The following is a 20,198-nucleotide window of genomic DNA, read 5'->3' on the forward strand; positions in this document are numbered from 1 at the left end:
GCTGTGACCAGGGGAGATGGTCTCAGGGGTGGGGTGGTGGAGCCAGAGCTGCAGAGAAAGGGGACGGCTGGAGAGGGAGGGGAGCCGAGAGGCCGTCTAGGTGACCCCAGTGATGTGTGGGCAGGGCTGCCACGTCCTCTGACAGGGAAGGCCTGTCTGGGGGCCTTGAGCAGGCAGCTGTGGGCAGACACTACGGCACCCCGCCCTGGTGCCTGCCGGTCCCTCAGGGGTGGGAGGGAGGCTGGGCTGCCCAGCTAGAGAAGAGAGGCTGGCAGGACACAGACCTGCTCCCCAAATGCACACAACGGCAAGCAATGTCACCAGGCCTGGGTCACTTCTGGGCAGGACGCATGTGATTCCGGCAATAATCACGCTCATCTTAAGAAATTATAGAGCTTTATTAAATAAACCAAGTAGAAACGCGCCTATTTACATCCAAGTTGCCAGTTTGAGCTCAAGTAATATGCAAGGCACAATTCTTCCTGTCTCCAGCTTTAAAAAAATAAATCGCGTGGCCCAGTTCCAAAGGGCTGAGGCGGATTCACGTGTGCAGCTCGGGGTCCACGCCTGCCAGGCTCCGGGCCTTCCTGGGGGCGGCACGGCACCCCGGCCTCAGAAGGGGCCGCGTCCTGGAGGTCTCAGCTGCTGTGTGGACGAGGGCTGGGAAGGAGGGCGTTTTCCGAGTCGCCCCCTCCCCGGCCCGTCCTGGGAGCTGCCCGGAGGGAGGCCGTCCCGAGGGGCGGCAGAGGCTCAGATCCGCGAGGTGCTTTGTACAGAGGGAGGGACAGAGAACATGGGTCTGTGCGTGGGCGGAACAGTGGAACACAAGGAGAGTCCCTGTCTCCAGGCCAAGGACATTTCCCAGTTCCGATTCCGAAGTCCCTGTGCTGATAGCGAAGCCAGGACAGGGAGGATGAGCCGGGCCCCCGGGGCCGAGTCCAAGTACACCGCTCGGGAAACAAAGCACCACAAAGGATGGCCATCCACTCACAGTGGCCCGAGGCAGGCAGGAGGCCCAGCTCCCAGCTCCCCGGAGTCTCGGGCGCCCCCGAGGCTGAGCCGGGCGCCCTGGCCCCGGTCCTGAGGCTCCTTGTGCAGGGACGGGGCGGCCCCTGTCACTCGTGTCTGTTCGCTGCAATCATTTCCCAGCAGCAGCCCGACGAGGGGAAAAGTCCAGTTTCCAGAGAGAGAAGAACCCACACAAGTAAAAAATCCAATAAAAAGTCCTTTCAGGAAAAAAAAAAAAAAAAAAAAAAGAAGTCCTTTCCCTGAGACCACTGCTATCGCAGCATCTACAGACCCCTTCTCCACAGACTCCCACCGGCTCCAGGTCCTGAGAAGGGAGCGATTTTAGAGACCAAGAAACTAAAAGCCGAAGTGTCCATCGTCCCGAAACCCCAGACAACCAGGCTGAGGAATGAGCCAAGGTCTTTGCCTTTGCAAGACCCTCAGTAGAACAAGACAACAACACAAAACCCCCCAGACAACAAACTTAAACTCCTACTTATAAGAACAAGCTCGTGCGCATGGCCTAAACTACAGTTACAGGAAGAGGGGCGGCGGCGGCGGCCGGGCTTGCTCCAGGCTGGACCCAGCAGGCCCGGCCCTGGGCTGGTGGAGGCACGGGGGTCCTGGCCCTCCTGACTAGTGGGAGGGGTACACCCGGCTCCACAGCCCCGAGGGAGGGCTGGCTCTGCGAGCAGGAAGCAGCGCGTTGAAAGGCGTTGGCGATGAGGCAGGAACATCTAGGGTGGGAAGAGAGTCCCGGTGAGCGAGGAGCCAAAGGGAGACCTCTACGTTCCTCACACCCCGCAGGGCCTACGCCAGACAACGGCTCCGATGGGCTGCTGCCTAGCTACGCCCCCGGCTGCCGGGCCAGCGCACGAGGCCCACAGGGGCCTGCTGAGGTGCGCACGCAGCGGCCTGGACTGTGACCCTGACCTCCTGGCACGCACGGCCTGCCAGGTCCCGGGATCCCACGGCCACGTCCCATCCACAGGACACACGGGGAGCGGGCCCGTCCATCTGGGCAGAGAAAGCTGCACGAACAGACTCCCACGTGTGCGAAGGGTCTGGAGTGCCCAGGAGGCAACGCGAAGCCCCCGGCGTGGCTCCAACAAACCGGGGAGGGGTGTGCTGGGGGACGCAGTTAGCCAGGCGAGCGCCCACTGCAAGCACAGCTGGAAGATGAATCGGAGTTGACGTGGGGAAGCGAGCTGCTGAGCAGTCCATGGTTTTCCCTGGGGTGGCAGGCCTGAGAGAAGGCTGTGATTCTAGGGGTCCAGGATGCATGTAGGATCTTGTTACCCCAGGAACACCAACCTATATACACAGTGGTGTCCTCTTTCAAAAAACTCACGGAGCCCTTGAAGCCAGGCCATGGCCCCATAGGTCAGTAGACAGCCCCTCAAGGACTCCTTGTGGAGGGGAGAGAACCCTTGAATGGGAATCCGGAGACACAGGGATGCCACGGACAGCTGTGCAGGTGGGGTACTGCACAGCCTCAGGGGACACCACTCACAGAGAGAGGAGACCCTGGGGTTGTGCAGGGTCACCAGGGCTTCAGGACCACCAGAGGCAGGGGCACCACTAACAGGAATGAGTCCAGTGATTCTTCTCCATCCGAGAAACACCTCGTCGGGACCCTCCAGAACCCTCACCTCTGAGTCAGCCCGGCCAGCCCCAGCTGAGAGCCCTTCGCGGTAGCCCCAGCGGGTGGGACTCCGGCCCCACACGCCCACCCGCAGAGACAGGGCTCCCTGGCCCCAGCCCCTCCGGGACCAGCATCCGCCAGCTCCCGTTCCCCCACCAGCTCGCAGGCCTGCCCTCTGGGCCTCACAGCCCAGCTGCAGCTCATGCCCAGGGCCAGGCCTTCTGAGACCTGGGGATCCTCCCCCGCCGCCCGCTCCTCGGGGTGGCTACTCACAGTGCGGGCTGTGCCGAGGGCTGGCTCGCGGGGAGAGGGCCGGTGGTGTGCTGGGCTCCCGGGGTGTGCAGACCGCGTGGTAGGCTACGAGACGCACGGGTGGTTAGAGTGGGGGTGAGGATGGGGGAGCAATCGGGGGGTGGGGACACGGCACGCCCGCCTCACCTATGATCGTGACCGCGGTTGCGGCCAGCAGGGCAAACAGCGTGAAGAACATGACCTGGTAGGAGTCCAGGATGTGCTGGAAGAGGCCGGCGCCGTCTGTGGTCCAAGGAAAGAGAGTTACCGAACCGTGTGCGGAGGCCCTCACGTCGTGTGCGTGCTCAGAGGGTGAGGGGCCCCGGGTGAGAGACATATTCTGCATTTCTGCTCCTGCAGCCTTCAGACTCCCGGTTCCACTCCCACCTGGACCACTCTGCCCGTCCCTTCTGCCAGGTCCCTCCCAGCGGGTGTCCCGTCCCGTAACTCACGAGCACCCGGTCCCCGGCGATCCATCACGAAGGCCACGGTGACGGGGATGGTGATGGCCTGGTTAGTGGTGGGGCTGGAGAAGGTCAGGGTGGTGGACAGAGGCCCCTGGCTGCCGGCCGTGGGGTCCGAGATGCCGACTGTGTAGGTGACGAAGCTGGGCAGCCCCAGAGACTTCTCCTTCACGAAGGCCAGCACGGCCGGGGACCCCGACTTCACCTGGGAGAGACGTCAGGGCTGAGGGGCACACCCCACGTCTGCCGGACACACGCGAGCTGCCCTCCTGGGCCCGTGGGCCGATGGCGGGGACCCTACCAGTTCCCGCTTCCCGGGCAGGTGAGGAGGCCTGGGCACTTCTGACAGGCGTGCAATCTGCAAACTCAGGGGAGCACGCTGTCTATGATGGGGCATTTTTAGGGAAAGGACAAATCAATATCACGGAGTTCTAATCAAGAGCTCCTTAAAAAAAATGCTGCACTGCGTGAGCGATCACCAAACTCCAGCTTCCCAAGGGAGCAGCCAGGAGCTCTGTCCATGGCCCGTGGCCAGCAGCCCAGCCTGGGGCCCAGCAGGAGCTCCACCACCAATAGCGACTTCATGCCGGTGTCACTGTGAGGACATTCAGCTACGTTTGCCGCAGCGAGACCAGAGAAGGAGCCGGCGGAGACACCAGCGAGCCCTTCGCACATCACCCCGACCTCCTCCCGGCCTGCCGGGCCGCAGGACCAGTGTCCTGTACCGCCACTCAACGGAGGGGGAAACCCAGGCCCAGAGATGGGGACACCATCGTCCCCAGGCGTGCGGCATCAGTGGATCAGTGATAGGTCAGAGGTTAGAGCTTTTCTTCCTGCCCCTCGTCAGCGGGCCCTCCTGCCCTGAAGTCATTCATGGACACGTGACACGTTCGCTGAGCAGGTGCCATGTGTCAGGCGGGCCCTGCACTCAGTGCTTCCCCCCATAAGTCACTTCCAGCCGGGGAAGACCGGGGGCAATCACGACCATTCACACGATTCTACGGGCCGACAGACAGCAGCAGTGCTATGGGGAAAAGGGTCAAGGGACTTAATTTTTAAAACCTTTTAGTTTTTTAATTTTGCGCCACGCAGCTTGCAGGACCTCAGTTCCCTGACCAGGGACTGAACGAGTGCCCTCAGCAGTGAAAGTGCGGAGTCCTGACCACTGGACCACCGGGGAATTCCCTTACAACTTTTAATTTTAAAGAGAGGTGGTCCAGGATTGCCACACCCCAGCTGGTCCTCCGTGCCTCTTGGTCCCTCTGAGGCCTTGGCTCCTGCCTGGTCACCACTCACCTCCAGGCTCTCCAGAACTTCCATGGCACCAAAGACCTTGACCTCGGAGCTGGTGTAGTGGTTGCTCAAAAGGATTTCAGCCTGGTCAGTGTAAAGCCCTGGGCTGAAGGGCACCTCGGCCCCGACCTGCTCTCCGGAGAAGTGGCTGCCTGGGAGAGAGGGAGTGACCAGCAGTGCTGTCCTCTTCAGGCTCAGGTGCTTCAGCTGCTTGTCCGTGAGCCTGAGCATAGTCACCGAGCAGAGGTACCGGCCTGTGGAGACGAGGGCGTTATTCCACCTCATCTCCTCTCCACCTAGGCCCTGATGCTAACCCTGCTCCCTGGAGGACTCCTACCCACCCTGCAAAGCCCGGTGAGGCATGCCCTCCTCCAGGGGCCTCCTGGGAAGTCCCTCTTCAGTGCCTCCCTCCCTTTGGACACCCATTCTGTGACCAGCTCTCCCCGTCTCTGTCTCAGAATCCTCTGTTCATGGATTCCCCCGGGGCAGGAATGCCTGCTCCAGCTCTGCATTTAAGGGCCCAGCCAGTCTGGCTCAGAACAGGGGTGAGGGAACGGTGAACAGATACCACGACCCAACCCTGGCCGTACGTGCGTGGGGCTGAGCCCCAGTACTGCTGACGCCCCAGGTGCGGCAGGAAGTTCTGTGGAGGCCCGGTTGGGACTATTCAGGGTCCATGCCTGACCCACAGTGGGTAAAAGAGCTGAAAGAGCACTGTTGAGTGGTGCCTTGGAAAGCTCCAGATCCAGGAATCAGAACACCTGGGCTGGGGTCCCTCCTGTGCTCCCACCAGCCAGGCGCCTCTAGGTGAGTCCCTTCCATTCCTCCTCTCTCCCCACCACCAGCCAGCAGCCCCCAGGTGAGTCGGCTTCCTTGCTGACTCTGTTTCCCTTGTCAAGTGGGGGTAACATCACACCTCTTGCGGGGCTGTGCTGGTGAATCCACGGGGCCTGGGACCACCAAGTGCCTACTCCGTGCTAAGCCCCAAGCTCAGGTCTTGCACACAGTGTGCCCTCAGGATACACCGCCTGTAACCCACGCGGCAGCCGGGCTGCTGAGGATGCTTTTGCGCTGCTGCCAGAGGGACAGAGACGCAGAGCGAACCCGGGAGAGGAGGGCCTCGCCTGGCCCCTGGGAGCTGCAGGCCGGTGGCAGCGGATTCTTAGAAAGAACTGAGCAACATGTCAAATGGTCATCCCCAGCCCCTCTCACGACAACACTGACAGTCTCGTTGCACGAGCACGGGACGCAGCGTCTCGGCATGTGCACGAGCTGGGCACTGTGCAAGCTCATCCCAGGGCCTGTCCTGAGCACTCACGGCATCCGGTGAGGGGTGGCCCTCCTCTTAGAGTGACCTGGTGACACTCAGGTCACTCCACTCGGCCAGCACGCCGCTCCAGCCCGTGGTGCCGGCTGCCAGTTCCACGGCTCTGGTTACCAGTTCCGTGGAGCAGTTACACTCCACAGACGCCCATGCCCTCAACTACCGGTTGAATAAAGTCCCTTCCATCCCTCTCAGAGCCCCGTCATGCCAGCAGAGCAGGGCACCACCCTTCCCATTTCACGAGGGAAGCAGCCTCCTCGCCTGCAGGCTCTGAGGCAAGAAGAGCAGGAAAGGCCTGGAACCAGGTTCCCAGCTCTGAACCGAGTCCTTTCCGCCAGGTGTAGGTGGCTCCTGAGAGCAGCTGGGAATGCCAACCCCTCCCGGCGGCTGCAGGGAACCAGAGGCCGGGGTGACGGCATCAGTCCCCAGGCTGGGCTCCTGACGGATACCGCCCCCTGGACAGACGGCCATCGCGGCCCAAATGAACCGCAGGCGAACCTGCCATGCAGGTCAGTGTTCACTTCCAAACCCCGCAGACTCACCCAGGGCAGCGTCAAACTCCGGTTCTACGGTGAAAACCTCACGGGCTGGGAAGTCGAAGATGTCTTGCTTGAACTGTAGCTGGCAGCCGAGGAGGGATTCTGGGTGCAGGGCTGCGATGCTTTCCACCTGGCTGGGGGAGCACTCACCTGGAGACGGGAGGGGGTGAGAAGGCTGCGCACCCAGGCCCCCGAGGCCCCCACCTGCAGAGCCCCAGCACGAGGACATGAGAGCAGGCCACGTGGAGGCTGGCCGGCCCAAGAACCGGACCTGTGCCCACATTCCTCCTGAGGATGCCGCAGCTTATAAAAGCGGAGGACAAATGACTCATGATGTGGGAATGGGGGGCATCCTGTAGCATGGGCAATTGCAGCATTTTTTCAGAGCCCACACCCAGGGGCACGGCAGCAGGTCGAGTGGCTAGTGCATGTTGTCTGCTCCTGTCAGCAGGGAAAACGGGCGATTTATCCCTGGACATCAGGAGGGCACTAGTTCCCCACTAACACCCTGAGCATCGTTTGGGCAATGGCACAGTGCTGTCCACTTGCACTGGAGCAGGGAGAGAGGTGACCACGAGGCAGCAGAGGTGCATCGGAACCACGACAGTGGTATTGAATTCTACCAGTTAAGTGGTTTTTTAAAAACAGCGTGTATTGACGCATTTATTTCCGGCAGCTGCTGTCCAGGGCTGTCACAGGCAGGGGATGAGGTCGAACGTTCTATGCATGACTTGGGAGAGGTAATTATGAAAATCAGAATCGGCGGCGAGGCCTGCTAAGCCACATTTTCTGGGATGAATAGTGGCTTTCTCCACTTGGGTGCCCTCGGGCTGACGTTGCACCTCCAGCCCAGAAACAGGCAGTTTCGCGGCACTGGGCTTTCAGGAAGATCCCTTCACTGCTTCTGCCTGTGGAGGACTCGAATTTCTAAAGAGCTGGAAGGGGTGGGCCAGCGGGGGTTAAATGCCCGCCTCGGAGTCAGCAAGTTTGAGTAGGAAAAGCAGCAAAACCCCATCAGAAGGGCCCGAGGCCCCTGGCCTGGCAGGGCCCACGCGGGACACACGACCCCTCACTCCTTACCTCTCAGGTTAGAGCTCCGGTCTCCCACGGTGACCATCACTTTGGAGGCCGCAACCTCCTGGAAGCTGGTCTGGACGGGGCGGGTGTACCGGGCCACGATCCTCTGAGGGACGCTGACCACTATCTGGGGGGGAAGCCAAGGCAGGCCCTCGAGAGCTGTCCGTGCAGGCCGAGCGCCTGGGACGCAGGTACTGCCCTTCCCGCGGTACAGGGGACAGGACTGAGGCTCCGGGGCTACGTGACCTGCTCAGACGGGGCAGAGCTGGACTAGACCCCAGGCTGGCCTGACTCTCCCTGGAGCCGGCTGCCCCAGCAGCAGGGCACGGCGACACCAGGCCTGAATGCAAGCAGCAGTCGGGGCGGGCTGCAGACTTTGGCTCCCCTGTCAGTTATGATCGCGTCTCTGCACATCAGATGGGTTACTTAATCTTTCAGCAAAGAGAGAAGGATCCATTTTACTTCACTGCCATTTATTCAGAATAAATCAGCCTGACCGAAACGCAGACCCACACGGCCCAGTGGTGGCGGCCGAGGCTCATCTCCCCAAGTTATCTCCCGGCTCACCCCTCCCATCTAACCACTGAGCACCTTCCTGAGGCAGGACGAGCCTCCCTAGGCCGGGTACCCCTTCCACCCTCCTGCAGGGCCAACACTCCGCCCTGCAGGCCCAGCTGTGGGCCACCGCCTCCCGGTGGAAGGCCGTCTCCGGCTCTGGGCAGGCGCCGAGCACTTCCTGCCCCCCACGGGCCTGCTTCCACCAGCACGTGAGTCCCTCGAGAGCAGGGACGGGGTCTCACTCCTCCCCAAGCTCCTGCAGACCCCGCAGCGCAGCCGTGGCCGAGGCTGAGCTGGAGGGCCGGCCCCTCCCCCTCCAGACTGACCGCAGTCACCTGCGCCCCCGCCCGGGTCCTTCCCGCTGCCCCCGCCTTCTCTGCTCCTGACTTCCGCTCTGCAGTCTCCTGCCCCGTCCTCCTCCACACCTGGCAGAGGGCCCCAGGCCTGGTCCCGCTCCCGCCTGCTCCGGTAGGCCCTGCGTGTTCCCGCCACCCCCAGAGCTTCAGCCCCACGTCTGTGCTGCAGGCATCCCACCCTCCGCTGTCTCCAGCTTTGGGCCCCGGAGCTCCAGACGCGCCGGCCCAGCTGCGTCACCACCAGGCCCACCTGGAGGAGCTACAACACCTCAAACTCCCCATCATCCTCCCCCAACACTGGCGCCTCCTTCTGTGCTCCCCTCTCTGCAAAGGGCCATCCTCCCCCTCGTCGCCCCAGCCAGACCTGGAGACTCATCCCCAAGGCCTCCCTCTCCCAAGCCCCGCTTCCAAACGGTCACCAAGCTCTGATGACCCTCCCTCCGGAGTCTCTCCAAACCCACCCTTAGTCTCGGCCTCCGCAGGGGTGCCAGTGAGGGCCCATCCTCTGTCTCTCAGCTGCCACCCTGCAGCTATGCCCCCTCCCTCAGGCTCTTAGACTCAGCCAGGCACCAGGCAATCTTTCCAAACATACTTCTGATCTCTATCACTCTTGCCTTTAAAAAATCTCTGATGAATCCCTACTGTGTCTGGCATCGGTTTCAACATCTTTACCCCCAACAGCAGCAGCAGCAGCTCATACCCACGGAGCATGTGCTCTGTGCTGAGTACCATTCTAAGGCCTTCGCACACATTAATGATTCATTTAATCCACACAACAATGTTAGCCCCATTTTACCAGTAAGAAAACTGAGGCACAGAGAGGTCAAGTAACTTACCCAAAGTCACACAGCCTCTCAGTGGTCCAGCTGGGATTTGCACCCAGGCAGCCTGGCCCCAGAGCTTAACCACTGTTGTGATCTGATCGCAAAGCTAGCCTCCGCTCCCACACACCCCGGGTTCCAGCCCCAGGGCTGGCTCTCGAACCCTGCCCACCTTTCCCATGCGGTGCCCTCCTCTGCCAGCTCCCCCAGCCCTGCCCGACCACCCTCCGGGGCTTCTTGGGGGTGGGGGGGACTGCTTTATTCGTCTCAAGGTGCCTCTATCTGCACTGGGCTCGCTCGCACTGCAGGGTCGCAGCACTAAACACACCCGCTATTAAGTTAAACTGCTAGATTCCACAGGGCACACGCTGCTCTAAAAATGAGACGCGTGGAACGCAGCCAGACTGCTCATCGATTCATTCTTGGCTGGAGATAAACAGAAGAGAGAGCGGTTCTGTTCACCTCCAGAAAGACTCAAAAGGTGACTTGCTGGGGGAGTTTAACTTTCCCAGTGATGCCAAATCGCTAAGCGGGACCACCTACGGCCACGACTCCCGGGGGACGCCCACGCAGGCAATCCTGCCCCCAGGGCTCAGCCGAAGCACGTGGGCGCGGGGATCACCCCCCAGGAGGCCGCCTCCGTCCTCGAACCTGCCCCCGCCAGGCTCACGAATCCCCGTCCGCCTGCCTCCTGAGGCGCTGGACCTTCCTTCTTCCTGACAAACGGGAATCAGTCAGTACGGAATCTGAGAGTTCCACCCCGAAAGGCTCGGCCACGTGGGCCCCAAAGCCCCACCTCCTTGTAGGTCTTCAGGTGCCCGGCGAGCTCGTAGTAAACGGTCACAGATCCCGCTTCCCGGGCCACGGCCACGCCCGTCTTGGGGTCGACGTGGAGGATGCTGCGGGCTGATGAGCTCCAGGTCCCGGGGATGCCTGGGAGGGGAAGCTGCATGTGACCCCTCTTTCCCATGACTGACACTCCAGCCACTGCGTCTCACCTGGGTCACCTGGGCAGTGTGCTCGCCGCCCCCAGCCCCACGCTCCACTGTCCCACCGCTCGGCTCCTGTCTGCGACCACAGTGCCTCCCTGCTGGGAATCTCTTGGTCATTTCCCACCCTGGGGTGACCCGGGCGCTGGCCCCCCAGGGACGGCCCACTGCATGCCTCCCCACTGCACCGCCCCAGCCCGCCCACCCTGCTCAGCAATCCCCTTTGAACAAACAAGGCGGTGGCAGACTCTGAGCTGTCACTAGACGGCGGTCCTCAGTGAAGAGCCAATCTCGTCACATGATAAACGCAATGAAAGGATTCAACAACCACATTCTATTTGTGGCAAATAATACGTGCTTTTCTTTAAAGGCAGCGTGTAACTTCCTTTTACAATGAGTTTAATTAGCTTTAAAACAAGGGAGCCAATTAGGAAAAAAATTAAGTAAATGATTGCCCGTGTGGCTCGTGGATGCACGGGTGGTACGGACATTTGCCCCACCGCTTAGCGGCTTCCTCGGCTGAGGTTCCCTCCGAGAGGCACCTGCCCGTGCAGCAGCCCCGCCAAGAAGCTCATCAACACCGAACAGTCAGGGACTTCCCTGGTGGTCTAGCAGTTAAGACACCGCACTTCCAGTGCAGGGGGCGAGGGACCAGGGCAACGATGATCCCACGTGCTGTGCGGCGCAGGCAAAACCACAACCAAACCAAACACCGAACAGTCAGCTCCTCAGCTGCACCAGCCACGTTTCCAGGGTCCTGTGGCTCGTGGCTATGGGGGTAGACGGTTTCCACAAGGGTGGAAAACCCCTAGAGCGGGGGGGAGGGGCAAGCTCCTCTGTAGAGGGCCAGATTGTAAGTCTTTGGGGCTGTGTGGGCCCGAGGGTCTCTGATGCCACCACTCGGCCCAGCAGATGCAGCGTGAAAACGGCCACTGATGACACGGAGATGCAGGGGTGTGGCCGAGCACCAATAACAGCCTGCTGCAGAAAGAGACGGCAGGCTGGCTCTGGCCGGCGCGGCAGTTTTCCGACGCCCGCTCTAGACCATCACCAAGCTCCACGTGCACACCTGTCACAGCAGGCTGAGAGTCCCGTCCCACCTCCCAACCACAGAGATGGTTCCCTCGGCCAGAATCTCTCGTACCTTCCAGGCTGACCAGAACCGTGGCCAGACAGAGGACGTCCCCCACCACCACTGCTCCGGACAGCTCGGGGGAGATGGCCTGCAGGACAGGCAGCGGGACGAAGTCAGAGAGGCCGCCGTGCGCCGCGTCCCACGCTCTGAGCAGTGTCAGGCCCACGCTGACCGCGCGGACCACGCAGGTGTTGTTGGTGGCGCCCTTCCCGATCTGCACAAACTCGTCCCTGGGCACAGGAGACGTGGCTCTCAGTCTCGGGAGAGGCCCCAGCTCTGAGGGAGGAGCCAGCGAAGGGCCCCCGCACCCGCCCACTGCGCCCTGATGTCACCCGGGTGAGGGACCTGCAGGCCACACCGACCTGATTCACCCACCACCCGGGTGGGGCGGGGGGACCCAAGGCCCAGACAGGATGGCCAGCGTCACCATCCCCCCAGAGGAAAGTGATGTACCCTGTGCTCCCATCCCTTCCCAGTAGGGAACCAGGACACTCGGGGAGGCACAGGCTGCCTTCTGCCGTGTTACTGGGACCAGTGATATCGCCCCTGCCCGCTTCCTCATCTGCCAAGTGGGGCTGACAATGTACCCACATCACAGGCTTGACGTGAGCCGCAGACCCGGTCAGCAGCTGAAGAGGGCTTAGGCCAGCAGCCGGCACATGGGCACACGGGGGGCACTCAGTGACGGCAGCCCCCGTGGGGCCGCAGGGACGGCTGGGCTGGGCAGGGAGAGGGTCAGGGTCTCTGCTCCGTTGCCTCCCTGCCCACACCCCCAGGCCCTGACCGCTCTCTCGGAGATGGACGCTCCCCGCCACAGAAGGCCCGTGTGACTTCTGCAGGGGAGCTGGACAGGGGGCTCCGTTCCCTCCAGGGCAGCCTTCACGCCAGACCAGCAGATGCCCTGCTCTGTGCAGAGCGGCACGGCATGCCACAGGCCCTGGCGACCACAGCCTCAGTTGGTGGCCCCAGGGACTAGGCCACGTTCTCCACGTGACAGGTGTGAACACAGCAGCCTGGAAGGGTGACCCGCCCAAGCTCATGGGCCCCATAAAGGGCCGAGCCCGGCTTGAACAGGGCCCAACTCCAAACCCTGCTCTCCCAGGGTCTAGCCCTGGGTGTGTTCAGCCACAGGGGACACATCTGCTCCAGGGCCCATGGGAAGCCCACGCTGCAATGGTCACCAACACCAGGACATGAGCTTCTGCGCCCAGAGAGGACTCTCTGGAGCGCTACTCCTTCCTCCTAGGTCTGGGGCTTCTCCCTCCTGCTCTTAGCTTGGTCTGCGTCCCCCAGGACAACGGTTCCTAACCTTTAGAATCACCTGAAGGCCTCGTTACAGCCCAGATTGCTGGGCCCTGAGAATGTGCATTTCTGAGTGTCCCAGGCGGTGGTAATGATGCTGGTCTGGGGACCACACTTTGAGAATCGCTGCTCCAGTAGACTCAGACATGGGGGCAGGTCTAGCCTGAGGCCACAGCTCTCTTTCCTGGAGACCACCCCCTCTCTCCTCACACTAGGCCTGAGGCTGCATTTGTATTTCAGGAGCACCAGCCAAAAAGAACTGCCCTTGGAGCCCAATGGGACCTGGTATCCAAACCCCACTTCCTGGCTGTGTGGCCCTGGACAAGTGGCTTGACCTCTCTGGGCCTCTACAAATGGGTGACAGCGAGGAGTCGGCGAGACGGCACGCAGAAGGGCCTGAGCGTTGGAAGGTGTGTGTCTCCTCTGACCAGCTTTCGTAGCAGGTATAACTGGCGCTCTGCATCCACTGACCACAGGGCCAGGCCAGCGACCAGGGCTGTATGCATCTCCCCTGCAGCCCAGCCTTCACGGCTGCACAAAATCTTACTACAGACCTTCCAACCACAAACCCCAACATCTGGGTTTTGCTTCCTGCCCACTGGGGCACCTCTGCTGAATGACTGCGTGCCTTCCGGTAATACAGACTCTCGGCCACGCCTCCCCTCGCTCCTGATGCCTGGCCAAGCCCGGTGCTTCCCCGGTGGCCCCTGCGAGCAAGGCGCACCCCCTGCTCTTGGGAACCGTGAGTAACAAACTCTCCTCTCAGGGGCGCTGGCCTCTCTGCGTGGCCATCAGTCACCTGCGTGAATCAGATCTGGGTCTGATCGAGACGTGACTTCATGTGGGGAACGAGGGGGGCCCACCCCTACCTGTTAGTTGCAAAGTTGAGGACAGAGTTGTGAGCGTGGAAGATGTCTCCGGAGTTGTCGTGGAAGTGGACGGTGAAAGTCACGGTCACTCCCAGGGGCAGGGCCGCCAGAGCCTCCTTGTTCTGGGTGTGCAGGGCGGGGCTCATGGAGATCCTCAGGTAGGAAACAGGGGACACCTGGGGACAGTGAGCAAACGCAGTGACAACTGCGCCAGGAACACCTCTCTGAAGATCCCCCTCCCGAGAACGGACGCCTGCCCCTAGCCAGTCCCCATCTCAGGAGGCGTGGGGGCTGGACCGACTTGGGGTCATGGAAAGAGCGGCTCAGCCCGCGACGGGGGCCCCCTCCTTGCATGACGGCCGGCCTCGCTCTCAGGAAACCCAACCCACAAGAGTCAAAAGCCATGACTGTGACAAATTACATCATTATTCATGTTGCAAAAATATCCTCTGGGCTTTGACTGCTCAGCTTCTTCGGAGGACCTGGCTCCAGGCATTTAAACTAGAAACAAGGCCCGCTCGGACTGCAGGGGCAGCGTTGCCTGGGGGCCTCCGTACGCTACAGAGCTGCCAGGAACAGACGCCCCAGTTAAAGGGGAGACGGGAAGAGGAGGGGATGATGGGTTTCGGGAGCCCTAGACAGCAAGCTCTTTAGAGAGCAGACTCGGTTCTCTGACTCCAGGTAAAATCCATCCTGGCCGAAAAGCCAGCCCCCAGAAAGCCCAGTTTCTTTGACGAAGATCAGTGGTGCAGTGACCGGCACACAGCTGGTGCTCAATACTATTTGTTGACACAGGATGGGGGGGGTCAGTCACTTTCACTTACTCGAAAACTAGGGTGGACGGTTCCCTGCTAGACACCCATCTTGAAACAAAAAGATGTTAGGAAGGAAATAGGCCCACGACCCAAGCAAAATCTAAATATTACAGTGGTCGTGTGTTTTCTCTGTCATTGAGAATCAGTTGTGCAAAGAAAACTCTGTTCAGGATAAACTCCAGGATCTGACCCAGGGACGCCCAAGGAGAAAGTCCTGTCTCTGAGGAGCACAGAATGGCAAGGGGACACGGGAGTGCCGGCTGGGACTGGAGGATGCCAACCCGGGCCAGGCCGACGTGGGCTAGAACCCAGAGCCTGACTCTCAATTACTGTGTGACACGCTGAGTCTTGGTCTCCTTGCCTGTAAGACGGGTCACCTCATCCTACGAGGTGCCGTCTGTCATGTAATGGTTTCTGGGTCAAGAGCCAGCACACACATTCAATGCTGACTGGTCAGGACACTGGAGTGCCAGTCCCAGAAAACCATGGACCTCTCTGGGCCTCAGTTTCCCCATCTATGAGACGAGGTCATTGCCATCAATCATCTCCAAGGATCTTTGGCTCCGACATCCAGAAGATGCTGCAGCTTCTCACCTAGGACCTTTAATAAACTCTTGCAGACAATCTCTTGGCTGGAAGGTGAGTATATTCACTTACACACCTGCGAGGGGAAAGCAGTCCTGCTGATTTTATTACTCCAAAAAGGAGGCGACGTGATCCTACCTTGACAGCCACGATGATGGTCTGGTTGGCCCCAAAAGCCTCTTGGGCAGTCACTTCGACCGTGGATGTCCCGATCATGGACCCCGACACCAGGAAGCCTTTCTCATCAACGTGCACGATGGGAACCTTCTCAGGCCCGTCCAGGACGTGATAGCTCAGAGAGGCGGCGCCATCCCTTCGGAAAACAAACCAGACCCGTGTTCACAGACAGCAGGAGTGTCACGGCAAGGGGCCCGGGGTTTGGGAGTTCCGCTGCTCCTGGGAGAAGAGGCCCGATCTCAGCCGCGCCGCGCACCGGGACGCTGTGCACAGCCCACTGCAGCTCCTCAGTTGCCAACAGGAAACCTAACTTGTAAAACCAAGGGTTCCAAGGAGAGCTGCACCTTCCACGAGCCGGTCAGTGGGAGGGAAGGGAGGGAAGGGAGGGAAGGCTGCGGGAGCTGCGGGTCCCCTCAGCAGCACAGGCACTTGCTGTCAAAGACCCCTCCGCGGTAAGCTGCCTTCAGTTTGCTGAAATAAGGCAGCCTGGTGCAGCGGGAAGAGGATGGGGCTCTGAGCTGGATGGAGCCCAAAGGCAGACCCAACAGCCCGCTGACAACTGCATCCTTAGGCACATGTGTCCCCTCTCTCGGCCTCGGCTTCCTCAACTGTGAAATGGGAGTCACGGCCCTGCCCTGTCCTATTTCCAAGGGCCAGTAACTGGATAAAAACGGGCCACTTGCTAAGAATGTGGTTTGGAAAACTACTGATAATATGCACTGGGGAGAAGACAAATTATGCAGTATTTTATGCTCTTTTACATATTCATTGATGTTATAAGGAAAGAAAGGAAGGAAAAGCCTCCCAGGCCTGGCCCCGCTCACCCTCTCTCTGTGCCGCAGCCCCACAAACGCTCTGCAGATGACTTTAAGCAAATGTCATTGCTTCTGCCTCAAGTTTCTCCTCCCTCATCAACCGCAGCCTCTTAACCGCCTATGCATCCTTTAAGTCCCAGCTCCAGCATCTCCACTGGGGGTGTGCCTCCCCGGATCCTCACGTGGAAGGCCTTCCTTTGGGCTGTGGCTTCAACACTGTACCTCGTTTCATTACAGCCCTTCTCTCTCTCCACTGCCCTCTTCCCCACCGGACTCCTCAAGGGCACGGCTGTCACCCACCTCTGACCTAGAGCCCTGCACGGAGCCGGGAAGGGACACTTTTGGCTGTGCGTCCCCCATGTGTGTATGTCTCCCCAGTGGTCCTTACAATGCCCAACTTTGCACCCGCAGTTCACACACAAGGCGCCACTACCCAAAGCATCATCTTAGAATGCCGGGCAGGAGGCAGGTTTGCAGGCAGGCTTCAAAACCCCGCTTCTCTGCGTTCATGCATGTCCCCACCACCCAGCAGGGGCCGAGATCCACATTTTCACGAACCCCCAGGTGACGCCCCGGCTCCTAGACTACACAGAACAGCAAGTCTTGAAGACACAGGGGCATTCGAGAAACTGAGCACCTCCAGGCTGGCACTTTTCCCCCTCTAAAGCAGTGGATGTCCGCAGAAAGCATGAGAGGTTCTGGGCCACAGGGAGAAGAGGGACCCACGGGGAGATGCCACAGACGAGCAGGGACGTCCACAGTGACGGGAGGAGGGCAGAGGTCGCACCCGCTTCCAGCGAGACGCCAGGAGGGAGGTGCAGCTCGCCCGAGGCACCCGCGGCTCCTGACGACTTGGACAAATGAGCCGTCGGATGTGAGCACAGCTTCGCAACCTGGATGAAGCCGCGTCGAGTCACCTACCTGTTTGTCTGGAGCTTGACAAATGAGTTGGGCGACATTAACACGTGTTCTGCTTCTATCTCAGGGTTCAGCAGCCGCAGCTTTTCAAACACCTGGAAGAGGGGGTGCGTTTTGTTTCCTGTGATCCCTGGAACCACGTCCAGGCTCTGCTTGTCTCCCAGGGGTGAGAGGGGCCGGTGCCAGCACCTGTTATGCAGCTGGTGATGTGGTGGCGAGGGCTGAGCTTTAAGAGGCCGAAGGCACGATGAGGAGGGACAGCAGGTGCGCTGGTGAAGCCCCGGGGGCTGCTTCACAGAAGCACGGGCCTCCCCTGAGCCCTCGGGACATATGCGTGTGGAACGCGGCAGAGTGACGGGGCCCAGGGTCCTGCTCGGTGATGCTGCCAGGACGGAGCCTGGAGAAAGCTCTCAATTCGCCTCTCAGAGAGACATGCTGCTCCTTACATGCCCCTCGCAGATCCACCCCCTCAGCCCTGCCTCTCACCCTCTAGCCTGCCAGGCCCCGGCAGGATCCACACAGAACTGGTACGGGGTGCCTGGTGACCTCAGGCCAGCAGCCGATAAACCCGATGACGTCGGATGGACGCTAATCCTGCCACGGAGGCAGCCCTCCCCTGGGGCTCCACACCCCTCTCTGCACGCAGCCTGAGGCGCCCAGCACCCTTCAGGTACCTATCTCCAGGGACCCATCCGAGCCTAGATGCCAAGCACAGCTTTGGCGCCCCGCTGGCTTCTGCTCCGATCAGACCAGCTGGATGCTCCTAAGGGCCTGTGTCTAAAATCATCTGAGCTGATGGATGATCTTCCAAGAGGAAACTGGCCCGACTCCCCTCCCTCAGCGCACCGCCATGTTCTGACCGTACACTCAACCTCGATTTCCTCATCTGTAAAAAGGGTCTAGAAGTAATCATCCTCGCCACGCTTGTCTCACAGAGCTGGGGGATTCGTGCGACACGACGGGGTGGCAGTGCTTCCTCACAGGGCACGGAGCACGGCCTTGGGAGCCAGACCAGGCTCTGGAGTCGCGTGAGCACTTCCGCCAGGCAAGCGGCATCCAGAGTGAAGCTGCCTCACTGATTACGCATCTCGCGGGAAATACATGCACAGGCAGGTCCCCTCCCACTTTCCTTAGACATGGACCTCTGTGGTCCCTCTTGAGATGGACATGAAGGTACAAGGGGGACCTTCCTCTCCTGTTATGTGACCGGCAGAAAAGCACCACTGCCAGCACCATGGTGAACGGCCTCGGTGCCAGGGAGACGACGGGGGCTGGGGGGCCTGTGATACTGGGGGGCACCTCTCTATCGACGGGAGGCTGTGCCCTTATCTCTTGCTGGTTTTGCCGTGTGGCATCATGCCATGCATTCATACTGGGCTTTTAGACAAAATCTTCCTATTTTTAAATGTTGGCAACAAATAAAAGTTGTTTCAAAGCCCTGAGTGAGCCAAATAAAACACCTCTGTGGGCTGGATCCAGCGCCTCTAAGTTTCCGATGTGCTCAAAACCCATCTGCTGTCAGCCAGGGACACCACGGCGCAGAGAGGTTAGACGACCTGACTGAGGTCACAGAACCTGGCAGCTGCAAAGCCCTGTCTTTAATTTCAGGATAGGTGTCAGCACTTGCTTCCTTTTGTTTTCAGCTAGGAAGAGCATGTATCTGTGTGTTTCTATGTGTGTATTTGTCTGTGTGTGTGTGTGTTTGTATGTGTGTGTGGAGTGTGTGTCTGTGTGCGTGTGGTGTGTGTGTCTGTGTGCGTGTCTGTGTGCGTGTGGTGTGTGTGTCTGTGTGCGTGTGGTGTGTGTGTCTGTGCGCGTGTCTGTGTGTGTGTGCGTGTCTGTATGTGTGTGTGTGTGTGTGTGTGTGTGTGTGTGTGCGCGCCTGTGTGCCTGTGCAGGCAGGGGTGAGGGGGGTTGGCAGACAGGCGTTTCTCTTTGAAATCTGCTTCTTTGCCCCTAATGAGGTATGTGCCTGGTTTAGAAATGGTTTGCTCCTTCCTGAAGAGGGGGCTTGAACCCATTTCTTTTCTCATGATACTTAGGGGCTGCTATCAGTTTTTCTTTGCAATTTAGGGGAAGCCAGACATTACTGAGCCCCAGATTAGCAGAATGGGGTTCCTGAAGCTAAACATGCTCTTCGTTGTTTTTACAGAGGGGCCCAGAGGGGGCAGGGGTGGTAGAGAGAGACGTGGGTCGAGCCCTGGGCTGGACAGGGGTGGCTGGGCTCTGGTCCTGCCTGGTCCGAGTCCTGCTGGGTGCCCCCCCAAGGGGCTCTGAGCAGGCCACCTCCCGTCCTCAGGCTCGGTTTCCATCAGTGAACGATGGGTCGCACCCTCTGTCTTCCAGGCACATCCCTCGAGGCCTTTCAGGACCCTCTGCTGCCCACTCCCCGGGACCCGCAGGGGCACTTCACCCCCAGGGCCACGGGCTCATCTAGGGCAGCCGCACCTGCAGCTCCTGCCCCGCAGGCTTTGTGGGAGCCGGCCTGGGGAGTGGGGAGAGTGTGTCTGCTTCTGCTAAGTGCGTCACATGTTTGCGAAATATACAGACAACTAAATGAATGCCCGGCTCAGACAATTTTCCAGGCTTTTCCCCCAAGAAGGCACCCCAGACTCTGAGCTCAGAATTATCTGCTATTCTGGGAGCACATTAAGCTACTTCAGACTTTCAGCCCTGTGCACATGCCAGGCCCCCCAATCCTGAAACATACCCCCTCCGTGAAGCCCTGGGTCACCCTATCTCTGGGCTCCCACAGCACCTCATACCCCAGCCCCAACCCCCAGCCCCCTGACATGTGCCCACAAGGCCCCTGGGAGGAGCAGGGCTGAGGGCTTGGCCTTTGCTCTCCCGCTAACGGCGGCTTCTGCCCACCCGCCCTTTACCTGGATTTGGATCTCGTCAGAGAGCTCTTTGGCGAGGCCCAGCAGCTGCCCGGCTGTGGGGTCCTGGGCCTTGACCACCACCCTCAGCCCGGTGCGGCCCTTCACCCGACCGTGCACGTTCATGGCAAAGTTGTACTGCGACGGCAGCCGGAGCGATGCCTGCGACAGATGTCGAAAGTGTCCCCAAAGGGCAGAGCCGGACAGGAGCCCCAGACCCCCTGCACTGCCTGCATGCTCTCATCCTGCTGCCTTCCCGCCCCGTCAGGGCCTGCTACCTGGGGGCTGCAGCCCGTGGCCACCTCAGCACGAGCGCAGGGCGCCCCACGCTGCGATTC

At 60.3% G+C, this 20,198-nt stretch overlaps 1 protein-coding gene across 1 annotated transcript in view; it reads right to left on the reverse strand.

Annotated features, from left to right (window-relative positions):
- Positions 1–379: 379 nt before the first annotated feature.
- Positions 380–20,198, reverse strand: part of NUP210 (nucleoporin 210) — a 99,605-nt gene continuing 79,786 nt past the window's right edge. The window contains exons 28-40 of the mRNA XM_060161048.1: positions 19,864–20,022; positions 16,985–17,076; positions 15,210–15,384; positions 13,672–13,847; positions 11,510–11,730; positions 10,173–10,309; positions 7,645–7,768; positions 6,568–6,714; positions 4,705–4,955; positions 3,397–3,613; positions 3,092–3,187; positions 2,927–3,010; positions 380–1,745 (exon numbers count right to left, since the gene is read on the reverse strand). Of these exons, the coding sequence (XP_060017031.1) occupies positions 1,645–1,745; positions 2,927–3,010; positions 3,092–3,187; positions 3,397–3,613; positions 4,705–4,955; positions 6,568–6,714; positions 7,645–7,768; positions 10,173–10,309; positions 11,510–11,730; positions 13,672–13,847; positions 15,210–15,384; positions 16,985–17,076; positions 19,864–20,022 (1,980 nt within the window). The 3' untranslated portion in view covers positions 380–1,644. The remainder of the gene's footprint in view (positions 1,746–2,926; positions 3,011–3,091; positions 3,188–3,396; positions 3,614–4,704; positions 4,956–6,567; positions 6,715–7,644; positions 7,769–10,172; positions 10,310–11,509; positions 11,731–13,671; positions 13,848–15,209; positions 15,385–16,984; positions 17,077–19,863; positions 20,023–20,198) is intronic.

The sequence above is a fragment of the Lagenorhynchus albirostris genome, chromosome 10 (assembly GCF_949774975.1).
Source record: "Lagenorhynchus albirostris chromosome 10, mLagAlb1.1, whole genome shotgun sequence".
Taxonomy (NCBI): domain Eukaryota; kingdom Metazoa; phylum Chordata; class Mammalia; order Artiodactyla; family Delphinidae; genus Lagenorhynchus; species Lagenorhynchus albirostris.